Source organism: Schistocerca piceifrons, chromosome 9, assembly GCF_021461385.2.
Source record: "Schistocerca piceifrons isolate TAMUIC-IGC-003096 chromosome 9, iqSchPice1.1, whole genome shotgun sequence".
In the NCBI taxonomy this organism is placed as follows: domain Eukaryota; kingdom Metazoa; phylum Arthropoda; class Insecta; order Orthoptera; family Acrididae; genus Schistocerca; species Schistocerca piceifrons.
Genome location: NC_060146.1, coordinates 151,042,318 through 151,060,193, shown reverse-complemented (window position 1 = coordinate 151,060,193; position 17,876 = coordinate 151,042,318). Strand labels below are relative to the sequence as shown.

General features: G+C 41.1%; 1 protein-coding gene across 3 annotated transcripts in view; it reads right to left on the bottom strand.

Annotated features, from left to right (window-relative positions):
• LOC124717223 (nuclear RNA export factor 1-like) overlaps positions 1-15,489 on the bottom strand; it is a 218,397-nt gene extending 202,908 nt beyond the window's left edge. For all 3 annotated transcript variants that reach the window (XM_047244011.1, XM_047244013.1, XM_047244014.1), the window contains exons 1-2: positions 15,360-15,489; positions 14,236-14,291 (exon numbers count right to left, since the gene is read on the bottom strand). In XM_047244011.1, the coding sequence (XP_047099967.1) occupies positions 14,236-14,261 (26 nt within the window). In that variant the 5' untranslated portion in view covers positions 14,262-14,291; positions 15,360-15,489. The remainder of the gene's footprint in view (positions 1-14,235; positions 14,292-15,359) is intronic.
• Between the last annotated feature and the right edge of the window lie 2,387 nt (positions 15,490-17,876).

Here is a 17,876-nt window from a genome sequence, read left to right as displayed (position 1 = left end):
AATTTATTTGGTGTACTTAGTGTGTACCACTCAGTATTCCAGATCCCGAAAACTTTACAGCATAAGACCGATCGGAGATCGGTCTCCAATGTCCCGATCTCCAGAGATGGTTTACCGGTAGCCTGGGATCCACATGAAAGCCACTGAATGTCCATGGTTTTCAAGGGGATAAACAGACCCATGGATAGTAATTACCAAAAGATGTTGAGGGAAGCACTGGTGGAGAGCTTGCAGGTTGCTTAAGGATTCACTACAGGTGAGGAAGGACTCACCTGCACAGGAGCAAATACGCTCAAGAGCACGAGATATGGCCACTGACTCTGCAGTGGAAACACTGCAGCTATCCAGCAAGGACTGCTGTTCAGTATGTCCAGTGTGAGCATAAGTGACGCCAGTGTGACAATGAACCATCAAGCCATCAGTGTAGACTATTTATGAGCCCTGGACATTGCCAAGAATAGAGAAAAACTGGTGGCGGAGGGCCTCAGGAGGACCTGAGTCTTTTGGGCCTTGCGTTAGGTCCACATGAAGCTGTGGCCAAGGCACGGACCATGGACGTGGACATGAGTGGATTCGGAGGAAAAGGGGGAGAGGGAAAGACTCAAGTTCAGTGTAAAAAGACCTGACATGGACTGCAATTGTAACTCCTGATCTGGTTGGTTGGTTTAAAATTGAAGGGAAAGGGACCAAACTGCAAGGTCATCGGTCCCTTGTTCCCAGCAGAACAATTACCCAAGAGAAAGAAGAAAACAAAGAAGACATACGGCACAATAACAGGAAATAGAAAGACGTAGAAGAATGACAGAAGGACAACACACACTACAATGGGCAAAACAGGACAAGAAAATCACAGAGAGATGCAAGTAACAGTGAGAAGAGATTAAAAACAAGAAAGCAGACAACCATGGCTGGCTGACCATGAGAATAAAAAAGGGGAATCCAGCCACTCTGCAACACATTAAAACCTCCACCCTAAAAGTCCTAGGGTGGAGGACACAGACGAACAAAGGACATGCACTAAAACTCAGATCAGATGATAAAAACCACCCTCACGAATAAAACATACACCTAAAGCTGCTGTTGAGGCATTGTCCCCCAACACCGAAGGTAGGGTGCTGGGAAAGTTAAAAGTCCGCTGCAGAGCAGCTAAAAGTGGACAATCCAGCAAGAGGTGGAAGATTATCATTTGGGAGCCACAGCGACACTGAGGTGGGCCCTCACGACAAAGGAGGTAACCACGTGTGAGCCACATATGGCCAATGTGGAGCCAACAAAGGACAACTAATTCCTGTGAGAACCCCACAGGGAAGACTACCACACATTCGCAGTCTCCTTAATGACACACAGTTTGTTGTGCATACTGTTATGTCACTGTATCCCAAAGCCAAAAAACCTTGCGGCGTAAGACAGAACAAAGGTCAGTTTCAGAGGTGCCCATCTCCAGGAAAAGTTTCCATGTAGCCTGTTTGGCCAGCCTGTCAGCAAGTTCGTTGCCTGGGATTCTAATGTGTCCTGGGGTCCACACAAACACCGCTGAATGACTGGGCTGTTCCAGGGCGGAGATAGACTCCTGGATGTTTGCTACCACAGGACAGCGAGGGTAGCACTGGTTGATAGCTTGTAAGCTGCTCAGGGAGTCAGAACAACGAACAACTCACCAGAACAGGAACAGATGTACTGAAGTGCATGAGATATGGCCACAAGCTCTGCAGTGAAAACACTGCAGCCAGTGGGCAAGGAATGCTGTTCAATATGGCCTCTGTGGACATAGGTGAAGCCAACATTACCATCAGCCATTGAGCCATCAGTGTAAATGACTTCAGAGCCCCAGAACACATCAAGAATCAAGAGGAAGAGCCAGCAGAGAGCGGCAGGGTTAATGGAGTACTTAGGGCCATGCAAAAGGTCCAGACGAAGTTTCGGCCAAGGTGTACACCATGGAGGTGTACAGGAATGGACCTCAAGTAGGGATGGTAAAGAGAAGGACTCCAATTCGGAGACAAGGGATTGCATGGGAACCGCAATCGTGAGCCCTAACATGGGCCGCTGATGGGGGAGAACTGCCATGGGTGGGAAAACAAGATGGTAATTCGGAAGCTCAGCAGCCAGTCAGCATCTGGAGGAAGGTAGATATTGCAGATGTTAATTTCCTGCATTGTCTTTATCCTGACAGCCGCCACTTCTAAAGGTGTTTGAAGGGGTAGATATTCGCTATGTACAGAAGTAAGGACAAATATGCAGAGTCCACATGACATCCTGTTACAGTCATTACATTTTTGTAATACTCTCAACAGCCACGAAGGGAGTAGGCCCGCATTGCACGGACCAGGTTTCCTGAAAAAGAACACAAAAAGCAGGTGTAATGCTTAAGAGTTGTCGTAACTCAGCCGAGTGGAGGAAAAAACCACTGCAATTCTACTGGAGGATGATGCTGGAGATTGAGGATCAAGGTCCCTGGTGGGTGGGGAGCCAATGCCCCCAAAGGGGTGTGGGGGAAAACAGTAGGAAGGGGTCCCAACCACCATGGGAGCAGCTGTAGTCAAACAGCCCCAAGGGCCTGACATAAAAGGCACAAAGGGCGAGGGTAACATCACGAGAGAGGATGATTTTGTTGCAGCCATAATAAATGTCATCATCATAGCAACAGGCTGTGAATGATCGTATTTCTTCTCGGCCTCGCGACAACACAGGAGTTGGTCGAGAGTCTCATATACTTGGGTTTTCTTTCTCCTTTGGAAAATGGTGCTATGCAGGGAATTGGAGGGGGGGGGGGGGGGGGGGGATGGTTCAGCCCGCAGCTAAGACGGAAGGAGGGCCACGAGGAGTGTTCGTGTACAATGGACATCCACAATTCCTCTAGATAGGACAGGCATTCCGATACGACATGTGCCCAAATCTCATGCATCTGAAGCACCACGTGGAAGGGGACCATACAGTTTCACAATGCATTGATACATCATCACCCTGACCTTTTCATGTATGAGTTATCTTCAGTGGCCAAGATGAAGGGCCCAGTATCAACCCTGTTGATACTATGGCCTGGGGCATTGTGAGGTCACATCTCTCCACATCGTAGTACCCCTTTCCTTCAAAAAGAGACTGCTGGGGCCACGCCACCATCTACAAAAGAAAGTTTGATCCGCTTCATTTGCGAGTCACTTACTCCAGATGGGGGCTCTACCCACGGCCGCCGCCCGACCACAGCAAAAGCTACCTTGCGCCGAGTTCGTGTGCACTGGCCAAGATGCGCACATACTACTCGGTGTATGCACGGAGTTTACAGCTCAGGTGCAAATAGTGTGATCCTTGTGTGGCCAGGGGGCTACCACTCTGCAGCTACTCGATCACCCCCACACAACAGATGTCTACCGTGCTGGGATTTGGGTGTAGTACTGAACAGTAGAAGAACGGACTTGCAGCACAGAAAGAGAAGTAGCGCTGCAAGGCCTAGAGTCCTGTGTTGGCCAAGCACGTATGTACAAAAATGATAAGAGCCCTCTTGGGATTGTGGGGGGGGGGGGAGGAGACAGGTATGGTCCGGACATACTACAGCAGATTAAGGATTCAAATGTAATGATTAGTCCCAACTCTACTATAGCTAGTTTGGAGGAATGAATAAATCAACTAGTTGAGCAGAACGTGTAAGAGAGAACTGACTCAACTGTAAGTACACCTAATTCTGTAGTTGATTTAGTTAAAATGAAGGCAGATTTAAGAGATTATATGAAGAACTCACAAAAATGGAAGAAAAAGCAATTTAGGGAAAATACTGGACTGTCAGTCAAGTTAACTGAGGTGCTGCAACTAGGAAACAAGACTAATTTGTTTAAATAACTAATAAATAACTAACAAAATTAAAACTAGATCAATGAAGACCTCTACATGCTAATAAAAGGTAGATACATTATACATATGGAGAAAACAGAAAAGAATAAAGGAAATAATTATCCATCCACATTCTACAGAAGAATTGGAAGTAAATTTTGTAAAGTACATAAAGAGAATAATGGTTGGTTAAATAGTCTAAGCCTGGGAGTAAACAACCAATTAAGTACTCTCAAGTACTTTCGTTTTATAGTGTAAATAATCCCAATAACCATGTCAATTCCAATTCCACTGTTGGGAAACAGAGAACACTCTGGTGCAGGGGCCAGGCTCTAGGATATTACAAGACAGTCACAGTCCATTATGTGGAACATACAGCTCCGACACAGGAGTAGTTGACACACGAAAACAAAACTTAAGTTGAAGAACACATTAAACCGGTAGTAGTCAGGATGATACACAAGCAAATATTCACCTACAGTCAGGTAGTGAAATTTCAATAATATACCAGACACTACTGACAACAATGTGATGTAAAAATGTTTGTCCAGTATTGCCAGTGACCGGTATCTATGTAGATGGAATAACCAGGAACAAACAGAAGAAACTAGCTTGCCTAAAATAATAAATAATTTTACATTAATACAGACTTTATTGATAGTACATAATATAAGGTTGGCAATACTATTTGGTTTACAATGGTTATTAGCTCATAAGGTATTGCTAAATATTAAAACCAAGGAAGTATACCGGAGAAGTGAAGGCTTTACATACAAAGAACCATTTAAAATTACTCAGTAACTGTTAAGCAGAATTTGCAAATTGATCTCGTTCATCTTCTAGCTACAGCTAAGGTACTGGAGACACATTGGAGATGCTGAATAACTTCTGAAGCAATTACTGTTGAAGTCTTGGCAGTCAAATCCCTTAAACTCCAAAAAGAACATGAGTTACATGATATTTTAGATAGATACAAAGAAGTATTTTCTGATAAACCAGAAATTATTGTAGAGTACATACGCAAATTTAAAGTGAAGGATGCCACACGGTTCTTTTCTAAGCTTTATCCAGTACCTATGAATTTAGGATCAGCACTGCATGGGGATGTCCAAAATATGGTTACAAATGGGATTATGGAGCGCAGCGCATGTGTGTGTACAGTAATCCACAGTTAGTTGTAAGAAAATCAGCCTGGGACATACACCTTATACTCGATGCTCAGACTACAAATAGATAAAAAAGAAGAAGAAGAAAAAGAAAATAAAGAAATCAAGAGAGAGAGTCTGGTCGGTACTGAAGAACTGTTGTCCAGATTTGAACAAGCCCAATTCTTCCATTCAACAGACAAAGACAGGATTCTGGCACGTGCCATTACACGATGACTTGACGCCATGTACTGCATTTCTAATTGAAGTTAAGTCTTACCACTTAAAAGTACTTTCTTTTGAATTGTATACCCCTGTACTTGTGTTCATATGAGATGTAGACAAAACATTAGGAGATGATTTCGTGCAAAAACTAACTATATTTGTTGATGTGATATTAACAGTTTCAAAGGCCTGGGAAAAGCACTGTGCTTTGTTAAGCAACTAAGGTTTCCCAGTTAGTGTTCCCAGTCCGGTGGCATGGAGAAACAGTTTTTAGGGAATTTATGTATTCTTTGGACACAAAACTTTTATTCCATGACAATGTTGGGGTATGACCTCAGACGGTTATGTGATTTTATTTGTTACACTAGATGATTAAACTTTAAGTGTTCCAAAACTGGTAGTGTATGAAGTAAAAGATTGATCATTCAGCCAGTTTCTTTGCTTACAAAATGAGCTTGTACAGTTGCTATGAACTCCTTATGTAATCAAAAGGGACTTCAAATTACAAGACATTCTTCACTATAGTAGGTAAAGCCATACATGACTAGTATATTCACTCAAATGCTTCGGCACACGTCTAAACTCCCATGTGAAATGAATTCATGTAGATTAATGCTCAATTCACAAGTGATAATGGTGAATAATGAGAATTTACCCACTGAAGGAAAAGACAAAAACCGGAAGTAACAAATGTTCTTTAAGTGCCACATTTGCGTACAAATTTACTTCCTGTAAGTAACATAGCTGAAAAGGTACTTTCCATCACTTTGATAAATGAGGTTGTCCCATTTACAAGACACAAATGAATTTACCTGGAACAGCAATGCTTGATAATAGCATATACAAATTGGATCAATCATATAACTGTTCAGTTAAACACAAGTCTGTATCATTATTAAAGGACGCGAACAAGTGGAATAGGAGATTAGGACATTTAAGCCTTGAGAGAATGGACTGGCCAATGGTATTAATTATAAAGGAACTATTGATTTTCCACATGTAGCGTGCTTGGAAGTCAAACAGACAAGATTACCTTTCCAACCCTCCGAGTCAAGACGAAAAGGTATCGTTGAATTAATAAATTCTGACTTGTGGAAACAAGAGCAACTGAAGGCGCCAGATATTTCCTGACTCTAATAAATCATTATTCAAGGGAGATATTTTTGTACATACTAAGTGACAAAATCAAATACAAGAAGGTATTAGAAATTTCAAGAAGCTAGTAGAAAAATGAACTGACTGTAAAACTTGTGTCTTATGCACAGTCAATGGGAAGGAATATGTGCCCCAAGAACTAGAAACCCTAAACTCTGGAACAAAATGGAATATCAGATATGTATAAGAGAATATTCATGTTTATTATCTGATGAAGGCTTACCAAAAAGTCATTAAAGTCAAAGGCGCATTTACTGGAAGGAAAAAAAAAAAAACCTTCAGTATTTAACAATATTTGCCAGCAAGGCATTCATTTATCATCCTAAAGGAAGACGGCATAAACAGGATAAGAAGGATACTGAATGAGTGCGGGTATGATATTGTGAACAGGGCAGGGCATATTGCCTATTTAAACCCAACCAATGAAAATTAATAGTGGTGAGAGATGTGATACTTAAAGAAAATACACCACTGGCCATTAAAATTGCTTCACCAAGAAGAAATGCAGACGATAAACGGGTATTCAGTCAACAAATATATTATACTAGCACTGACATGTGATTACATTTTCACGCAGTTTGGGTGCATAGATCCTGAGAAATCAGTACCCAGAACAACCACCTCTGGCCGTAATAACGGCCTTGATACGCCTGGGCATTGAGTCTAACAGAGCTTGGATGGCGTGTACAGGTACAGCTGCACGTGCAGCTTCAACACGATATCACAGTTCATCAAGAGTAGCGACTAGCATATAGTGACGAGCCAGTTGCTCGGCCACCATTGACCACACGTTTTCAATTGGTGAGAGATCTGGAGAATGTGCTGGGCAGGCCAGCAGTTGAACATTTTCTGTATCCAGAAAGGTCAGTACAGGACCTGCAAAATGCGGTCATGCATTATCCTGCTGAAATGTAGGGTTTCACAGGGAACGAATGAAGGGTAGAGCCACAGGTCGTAGCACATCTGAAATGTAACATCCACTGTTCAAAGTGCCGTCAATGCGAGCAAGAGGTGACCAAGGCGTGTAACCAATGGCACCCGACACCATCACACCAGGTGATACGCCAGTATGGCGATGACGAATACAAGCTTCCAATGTGCGTTCACCGTGATGTCACCAAACATGGATGCGACCATCATGATGTGGTAAACAGAACCTGGATTCATCCGAAAAAATGATGTTTTGCCATTCGTGCACCCAGGTTCGTCATTGAGTACACCATCGCAGGCGCTCCTGTTTGTGACACAGCGTCAAGGGTAACCGCAACCGTGGTCTCTGAGCTGATAGTCCGTGCTGCTGCAATCGTCGTCGAACTGTTCGTGCAGATGGTTGTTGTCTTGCAAACTTCCCCATCGGTTGACTCAGGGATCGAGATGTGGTTGCACGATCCATTACAGCCATGTGGATAAGATGCCTGTCAACTCGACTGCTAGTGATACAAGGCTGTTGGGATCCAGCACTTTCCGTATTACCCTCCTGAACCCACCGAATCCATATTCTACTAACAGTCATTGGATCTCGACCAACGCGAGCAGCAATGTCGCGATACGATAAACCGCAATCGCGATAGGCTACAATCCGACCTTTATCAAAGTCAGAAACATGATGGTACATGTAGTGTCACCACAAGACACCACACTTGCTAGGTGGTAGCCTTTAAATCGGCCGCAGTCCATTAGTATATGTCGGACCCGCGTGTCGCCACTGTCAGTGATTGCAGACCGAGCACCACCACACGGCAGGTCTAGAGAGACTTACTAGCACTCGCCCCAGTTGTACAGCCGACTTAGCCAGAGATGGATCGCTGACAATTACACTCTCATTTGCCGAGACGATAGTTAGCATAGCCTTCAGCTACGTCATTTGCTAGGACCTAGCAAGGCGCCGTAGCATTTGATATTATTTTATGAAGCATGTGCAATCAAGAGCGATGTTCTACAATTGTGGATTAAAGTTAAGTATTATATCAACTACGTACTTTATTTGCTACTATTAATTCCCTTAACTGTTCCAGACCTCGCGCCAGCCTGCGTGAGCTTAAGCGCGTGCCTTTCGGCTTCCTCTCATTGTGACTTGGCTGTCTTGCCAAGTCACAACAGTACACACTTCTCCTCTTTACACGAGGCATCACAACAACGTTTCACCAGGCAATGCCGGTCAACTGCTGTTTGTGTATGAGAAATCGGTTGGAAACTTTCCTCATGTCAGCACGTTGTAGGTGTAGCCACCGGCGCCAACCTTGTGTGAATGCTCTGAAAAGCTAATCATTTGATTATCACAGCATCTTCTTCCTGTCAGTTAAATATCACATCTGTAGCACGTCATCTTCGTGGTGTAGCAATTTTAATGGCCAGGAGTGTACTAATCAGAAAGATTATGATACAACGGTGCCTAAAAAGTCTCAGGAGCTGAAAATTATTCCCAGCATTAAGCCATACGAGTAAGAAATAGTTGCATCTGAGCCAAAAACTGATGAGAATAATGACAACTCAAGATGTGTTTTAGCCAAACAAAGAACCTCAGAAGATTAAAATTCATCAGACGCAAATAAAAGACACTTTACAAAGTAAAGTTTTGCACAATTGGCTTCAGGCAATTAAAGAAGAATTGCAGTCAGATGCTGAAAATCAGTCATGGGAAATGACAGTTTAAATCTCAGATATAAATATAAGACACCAAACTGATTTTCAACACTAAAAACAATCTTCAAAGACACAATGTTTTGGTACATCCATGGCTAATAGTTAAAGGATGTGCATAAACTTTAAACTATAAAGAGACATATGTCTTAGTGATCCTCTATATTTCATTAAGTTATTTGTTTGGAACACTTAGGCATTACTGCAGCATTCTTACAAGCCAATCTGAATGAGGAGATTTATGTCAGAGTCCCAGATGTTGATTTTAACATGAGAACTGTTAAGGACAAATGGATGATGAGGTTTATAAAAGCAGTTTACAGATTAACACACAGTAACAGCAACTGGAGCATTAAGCTACGTGAAGCACTCTTGAATTTTACAGGTAGTACAGAAGATCCATGTATTTATCAAAAGAATCATGGAAATTACATAATGTATTAATTGTTACAATTTATGCCAATGATATGTTAATTTTCAGTGACAACCAAGAATCAAACTGCTCAGGCATCAGAGTAATAAAAGAATGCACAAGGGGGCTATTACAGATGGATCAATCTCAATAAATAGAACAATTATTAAATAAATACAACATAAGGCATTGCAATCCAGTTCTGACACTCTCGAACAACAATGAAGTACTTACACATGATGTGAGCTCCAAGACAGACCGAGATAGAAATGCTGTGAGAAATATTCCACGCAAAGAAGCCGTACACGGTCTGATGAACGCATATCTCGGAATCGTACCTGATCTCACAGATGCAATCAGAGTTGCAAGCCACCGCAACAATTATCCAAGCATGCCTGACTGACATGCTGTTTAAAGAATCGTGAGATATTTGAAAGGGACTAATAGCTTGGAGTTGCAATTTTCTAGGAAAGAGAACCACGAGTCACAGGATATACTGAAGCAGACTGTCAGGAGGCAAAGAGGACAGAAAGTCAGTCACTGGTTTCTGCTTAAATTACAAGAAAAGGTTACTCCCGGAGCAGCAAGAAACAACCTAGAGTACCTACGTCAACTACTGAAACTGAATATATGGGTCTGCCCTCAGCTTGTCACGAGGCATTCTGGGTACGGGGAGATCTCTCCCTGCCCTGAAAGTGATCCCATCAAACTTTATTGTGGTAACAAAGGTGCAGCTGACTACAGTGGAAGAACAAAAACATAATGATATCAGACTTCCATTCTACTAGAGAAAATACAAACAAAAAGTGGTAAAAGTCTGGAACAGGGTACGCGGTGTAGTTACGTACTTCGTGGAGGATTGTTGTCAGTGCTTTCCATGAGGTATAATGGGAACAAAAGAATGTGGCTCAGCTGTTTGTGTTACTCAGCCAACGAGAAAGCAGAAGGCAGACAACGTGTTTCAAAGTAATGTGTTCAAAAGAAAGGGTGAAACATTGCTGTAACTGAGGATTATAAACTTTTATTGCTCCTCGATCTAGACCTTAGCCGACAAAGCTCGAGATGGAGCAGATGCTCACCGATATGTCAACTGAGTCATTTGCAAGAACAAGATGTCATCAAATCATTAAGGAAAATGGACTGATTTCATAAATTTTTTTCGTATTTGGCATTGATTCTGGTGAGAATGTTATAAATCAGAATCTATGCCTCTACTGATATATATACTCTTTGCAGTAAATTTCTGCACATTCTTTATTCTTGCTCATATGTGTGTTCTGAATACTACGTGCACGTAACAGTAAAATGCTTCTTCTGTGACACTTTAAACTGTGATCACTTTACTTAATTGCATTACTGAGTATTACAGCAAAAAATTAAAAAAAAATGTACAAATAGAACAACACTGTTAATTAATTTTAGGAACACAGCAGCCTAGATCTTTTTTTCTCACTTTTATTTCCAATTTTGGCCACTTCATATTACAAGTTAATGTACATCAGGATTGTTGCTACCGCTGCTATTACCCTGTGACTGGAAAACATTTCTAGGATCAAGTGTCTCTGGTTGGAAAGCAAAAATGGGAATAGTCAGTGTGGCTATCCACTTATACCTTACCGAGAGGTACGAGGTGCCGCACCGTGTCAGTAACACACCTGAACCTGTGAGGGATGCCTCATCTATTGGGCCTGCAGCCAATTTTCCTGCAAGCCCAGACATTCACAGAGGGTGGGTTTGTTCACCATCAAGAGTTCCAACGTTAGGCAGGTACCACAGCCCCTCAGGGACAGCAGCCAGGTTGGGAAAGAATGCTACTATGCACTAGATTTGTTTGCTGAGAGGTCTTACCTGAGATGGGAAGAAGCCTCTGCCACTGACTACTGAATGCACAGAGAATTGTTGGCTGGAAACAGGAGCTCAGGTCAGCACAAGTGACACTTGCCACGTGGATTCTCAGTTACTTGATATAGCTGGCTGCATTAATGAATGCATTTAGCGTCACACATGGAGTGCAAACACAGCTCACTACTTGCAACATCGTACCCAGAATCACTCGTGGCCCTCCATTTGGACCTGAGTGGAAGGTCTAAAGCACACACTCAGCATTCTGTGGTGCATATTTCTTGACTCTGCTATCGGTTGGAGATTTGAATGGGCCCTTTAACAGATCTGTGATGCACTGCATAATGGAAGTGATTACACAGGTAGCAGAGTATGATTGTGCACACATGTGAGTTTTTTAGATTAGTGGAAAACCTGCTCAGTATCAATGTTGAATTGCCTGGCAAAATCAAATACAGATCAGCTACAGAGGAAAACTTTAGTCCTTACATACAAAGAGAAAGTTTTAACGTGACATTAGTCAACTGTGGGAACATCCACGGTAGGGTCCCAGAGTCAATATTGTTCTCTAAAGGTAATAATGTCCACATAGAAAAAATTAGGAACTGTGACCTCGGTAAAATTGGAACTGACTTGCAGTGAAGTCCTAAATTCAGATTGGAATATAAATCACAAAGATAGATTAAGTACAGATAGTGGCAGCATTTTAATTGCTGATGAGAACTCTTTAGTATCTGCTGAATATAATACATAAATATGAAATAATTTGGGTGAAGTTAAGCATCAAAGGTGGATCAAATGTTGTTAATTGAATGCTTTTATAGACTACCTGCATCAGGAGTTGTAGTGTTGAAACATTTCAGAGACAACTTAAAGAATAGCTTGATTAAGTTTCCTGTTCATGCTACTGTAACAGTGGCAGACTACAACTTGCCATCCACAGAGTGGAGATTCAAAATGATTAAAAATTGTGCCGGGCACAGGGATTTGAGCAAGACTATTTGGACTGTGTGGTAGAAAAATTAACAACTAATAGACAAGCTTTTTGTAACAGTTAATGTAGACCATCTTATCAGAGACGATGTGACTGATAGCCTCAATGAAATGGGTGTTACAGGGGAGTATCTCAGTAGTCAATCAGCTCTGGTCATGAAGATGTGGAGCACAAGAGAGTCAAATTCAAAAGCATCGTACAACACACGTTACAAAGTATATACTGAGGAAGGTTATGAGGGATGAGAAAGACCCACTGCAGTTCAATAGCCATGTGGGTCATTCCACATAAGTGGCCTAAATTTAGACAAGCTCCCCACTCGACCATCTCCAATTTTGATGAAATTTTTACAGGATGTACATATAGACCTTACATGAAGCACTGCCAAATTACAGCTTCATAAGCAGTATGGTGGGGCAACTAGCCACCTTTTTGTAAAGGCTCGTTTTCTGACATTGCAACTGAAATGAATAAATGATCAACTTTGTTTTACCATTGTTCAGGATCTAAGAGACCTGTCATGCTGAAACTTTGTGATCCTGTTCAGCTTTTTGGGTACAATAGCTTAGATGCAGTACAAAAGGTCAAACTATGTGCTATAAAAGTGGCTCATAAAACTTGTTGTATCAGATTTTTGCTATACTTTATTGCCTTGTATCTACTGAAAGAGTAATTTTCTGAAGCTAATACTTTAGTTATCTGCAGCCTGTCAGCATGTCATAAAGCTCTGCAAGTGGCACCCAGACTGATCAAATAATAACTGAGTCATCAAAGTTCATAGTGGGCTAAAAAATTTAATCAGTCAATTTTGGCTCACTTTCAACAGGTCATATCTCAAAAGTGATCACTCAAATTTGATTTTTCTCAGAACATTGAAAAGAGCTCATCTTGTTTGATCAGAGTACGTTGTTTTTATTTTGGAGACTCTGCATTTAAGAACAAATAAACTTATATTTTCATTAGATTACATTTCTTGACATTGCGACTTAAATGAATAAATGATCAACTTTGATTTATCATTACTTAGAGTCTAAGAGACCTCTCATGCTGAAACTTTGCAATCCTGTTCAAATTTTTGGGTACAATATCTTAGCTGTAAAACAAAAGGTCAAAGTATGGTAAATTCATCATAGTGTGCTATCAAAGTGGTCCATAAATCTTGTTGTACCAAATAAACTTACATTTATATTACATTAAAAAATACATGTACCAGTCATACTCTTTATGGTTCCCAAGCCAAATATTTCAATTCTTATAATTCATTTGTTGAAATTTCATACTAATAGCAATTACAGTTGATTCTAACAAGCTATAATGTCAGCCCATTCTTGTTACTGATGGCGCTGGAATGACAGAAATAATGTGTTGATTTGGAATCCAACAAGCATTCTCCCTAGCTGGCCAATAGAATGAACATGTAGATCCATTAGGGTGCATGAAACTGACTAAAACATCATTTTCTTCTTCTGAAACTTCAGACACATTATCAATCCACCATTTTCCATCATATATACAGGCAATGTATTGGCTCAGTTGTAAGGCGGTAATATTTCTGAATGAAACTGTTGCTTAACTTTGGTCAACATTTGCCAGAAAAATATTTGTATCATTCGATACTCTTCTAATAGAAGGGTAGGTGGAGGAGAGGTAGAGGGGTGAAAGAGGAGAGGGGGAAGGGGGAAGGAGGGGGGAAGGGGGGGGGGAGAAGATACACTAGGAACAAAATTTTTGGGTGAAAGTCCTGCTGCATGTCAATACAGTCATTACCAGGAACCACATACAATTTACATGTGTGGTTGTATTGTTGTCACTTCTTCAATTAACATTCACAAGTCAAATTACTTCTTTGTTAACACCACAATGCAAATGACAACTTTTAGCACTACTGCAGTATGTAAATAAAGAAAAATAATAGGCTTTGTTTGTATAAGAAATATAATTTTCACTGCAGATTAATATAGTACACCATAGTGAATCAAGCTGAAATCAATACTCACTGATTATATGGGACTCTCCAGTCCATGACTCAAAACTCAGAAACACTGCGCGCCACCTGAAGCAAAAAATAAGTGTTCTCTATATCACTGCACGTATGTCATTGTACACTTTCATTCAAAGCAATTACGAAGCTGTTAATGCTGAAATCCTACAGAAATAGTAAATCAGTTTGTATTTCTATATCTGGACGACATTGACATCACTGTGAGCAGAGCACTATCTCTGATGAACAGTGTTGACCCCAAAGGGAACATCACTCGTATGATCCAATCTGAGGAAACCACAAACTTGAATAATATGTTGGAAATCAGGATCCCAAAATCGCACATACCATCTGTTAACCATTGTAACACTTCAACTCATGCTGCTCTTCAATATTCCAACTTAAAATTCAAAAAATGCAATCCAGCAGTTTACTAGAAGCTAGGCCTATATGCTTGTCATGAAACTCAACTACGCAGTAATTTGTTTATATACATTACAAACAGATGCTAGTAATGAAAACAGCCGTAAGGATAGACTTCGTTGTAACAGAATCAGCAGTATTTCGGTGGCGATAGTAGGGAAACCCAAATCATGTACTCTGGAGGATCTGAGAGGCTTAACCATTAAAGGTACGGCTTCACCCTCGAAGAGCATTTCCGTGATCTTTTAGCTGTTTTGCACCGGGCAGGGTAGCATTAATTTTTAAAACCTGTGTAAATGTAAGTACTTGCAATAACAAAACAAGGTGTGCATTTACGAATGTCATAGCTTCACCAAAGAAACTGTAATCGCGCAGCAAACTCGCCTTTCTTTTCCGGTGGCCTATGCATCCTAATCCCCCGGTAGCTATTATTTAAAGATGAATATTTCAAAACTTTTCTAATTCAGATACATTAATAGCTCTACACTATTACCTACTGGTCGAGTCATAGTTTTTGATTACAGAAACCTCATTTTATTTGGTTTCTCGTCCTTTTTCACACCCTGGATTTGTTATAAACTATGCCATTCAACATCCAACTGCGCTGTCAAACTGAAGGGAAAACGCCCACTGCGCTGTCATACTGAAGGGAAAACTTGACAAGCCAATGTCGACCTTTAAATGACTTTCACAAAATATACAGGCTCTGAAACTCACCCGAAAACTGAAATTAGTATGTGTGGGGTTTTGCAACTGACGTAACTCACGCATCCCTCCCCCACTTACTACTCTCACCAAAACACTGAAGCGTAAACACAAAACAAATACGACAAAGATCTTAGGCAGCTCGACGGGCAGTTCAGTGATATTCCTAAGGAGGTTTAGGGGCCTGAACACGTTCAATATTTATTGACAATACTAGTTCGTCAAACCTTCAATGTTATTGAAACGACCCCACACTATCAATAACATTGACAAAAATTGTCAGTTGACAGCGCGATTTTAGAAGGTTAAGATGTCGAACAGCCAAAAGAAAGCGTGTGCTGCAAAAATATTATCTATAGCTTGAGAGCAATAGAAAAAAGCGAAAAAGAGGAAATGGATCCGATATTGGTCGAAGAAATGAGCGAATGGTCGCATGTTAATTTACTTTCTGAAATCAGAACCACGGACCCTGCATATTTCATAAGTTATTTTCTGATGAGTCCTTCATCATAAAAGTTACTAGTGTTCATACGAGATAAAATAGAGAAGCAAAATATATTAATGAGAGAGTCAGTCGCGTTCGTCAAGATATTAGGAGTAACTTTGAGATGTTTGACGACAGACAGCTCGTTCCAGTGCTCAGAGTTTAGTTCTGTAATATCAGCAAGCGAGATATTAGTAAAATTCTATGTAAATCAGTGAAGTAACTGCATCTGCCCGGCTAGGACCAGTTCAGGCAATTAACGTAAACCTTTTTTTTTTTCATGCTTTGTTCTGGTCCGGATTTGGTGGGGGGGGGGGGGGGGGGGGGAGCAAACCGGGGTATCTGCCCGGCGATAGTTTCAGGGGGCGCCAAATTGTATTCTTGAAGCAAAATACCTTGTTTCACAAAGCGCCTAGCACTCGGCGCACGTTGGTCTATCGATTATACATATGATTTTTAAACGCATCCCAGTTTGATTTTCAATATGTATGAAGACATTGATTTCTGAACGAGTCATTAAGTGATTTTTGAATGTGTGCATAGCATACGTGATGTCTCTGCCAGGTGAATTCCCATCACACCTAGAGATTAAAAAGCTTTCCCGCAGACAGAAGGGGACGGGGCAGTACGAACTGAGCCGAATAAACGCGAAAGGGTGAATGCCAATTGCTGTTTGTTTATGTAGTTCATTGAGTGTACGAATGATAAGTGGTGTTATAATTACTAGTGAAATCTATACATGTCTCGGTCACCTCTTGTTCGCATTGACGGCACTTTGAACAGTGGACGTAACATTTCAGATGTGTTACCACCTTTGGCACTAACCTTCGTTCGATCCCTGAGAAACCCCACATTTCAGCAGGATAATGCACGATCGCATTTTCCAGATCTCTCACCAACTGAAAACTTCTGGTCAATGGTGGCTGAGCAACTGGCTTGTCACAATAAGCCAGTCACTATTCTTGATGAACTGTGGTATCGTGTTGAAGCTGCATGGGCAGCTGTACTTGTACACGCCATCCAAGCTCTGTTTGACTCAATGCCCAGGCATATAAAGGCCGTTATTACGGCCAGAGATGGTTGTTCTGGGTACTGATTTCTCAGGATCTATGCACCCAAATTGCATGAAAATATAATCAAAAAATGATTCAAATGGCTCTATGGGACATAACTTCTGAGGCCATCAGTCCCCTAGAACCTAGAACTACTTAAACCTAATTAACCTAAGAATATCACACACATCCATGCCTGAGGCAGGATTCGAACCTGCGACTTCCAGACTGAAGCGCCTAGATCCGCTCATCCACATTGGCCGGCAAATGTAATCACATGTCAGTTCTAGTATAATATAATTGTCCAATGAATACCCGTTTACCATCTGCATTTCTTCTTGATGTTCGAGAAAAGTCGCGAATTTTCTACTGTTTTCTTGTACACATCGTGATTCTGTTATGCAAGCGTTGTCTGTTTGTCCTAGAACTGACTATCCTACTTGGCACACTTTGTACAAAATATTTTCTTGTCTACCTGCATCTACTGCTACAGTAGAAAAAAGTTTTTGAACATTGCGGCATACAAAGATATGGCTGAGGTCGACAGTGAAGGAGGATCAGCTTATTGGCTTAGCTCTGTTGAACACTCACCCTGACATTGATGGTCCTATTGACGATGTAATTAACCAATTTGCGAGGAAGAATAGGCACATAGAAATCACTATTTAATGAAGAGAACAATAATTGTAACTTTTTTATATCATAAGACAGTATCATCTTGCATATGTATATAAACAGTTTAAATGAAACTTTCGTAAAACTTTGCATGTGACTTGTAACGTAAATAAAATTACAACTTCTGAAAACATGTAGCTGTTTGATTGTTTCTGTTTCCAAAAATAGGATACTTCAGTCAATCTGGGAATATCCCCTGCGATAGTGAACTGTTGCCTATGTAACTGATTATATTGCATATTTGTGTAGGACAGTAATGTTCTGAATCCCCTTCGCCTGTCTGACAACCACTCAGTACCCCGGAAATACCAGGAAAGG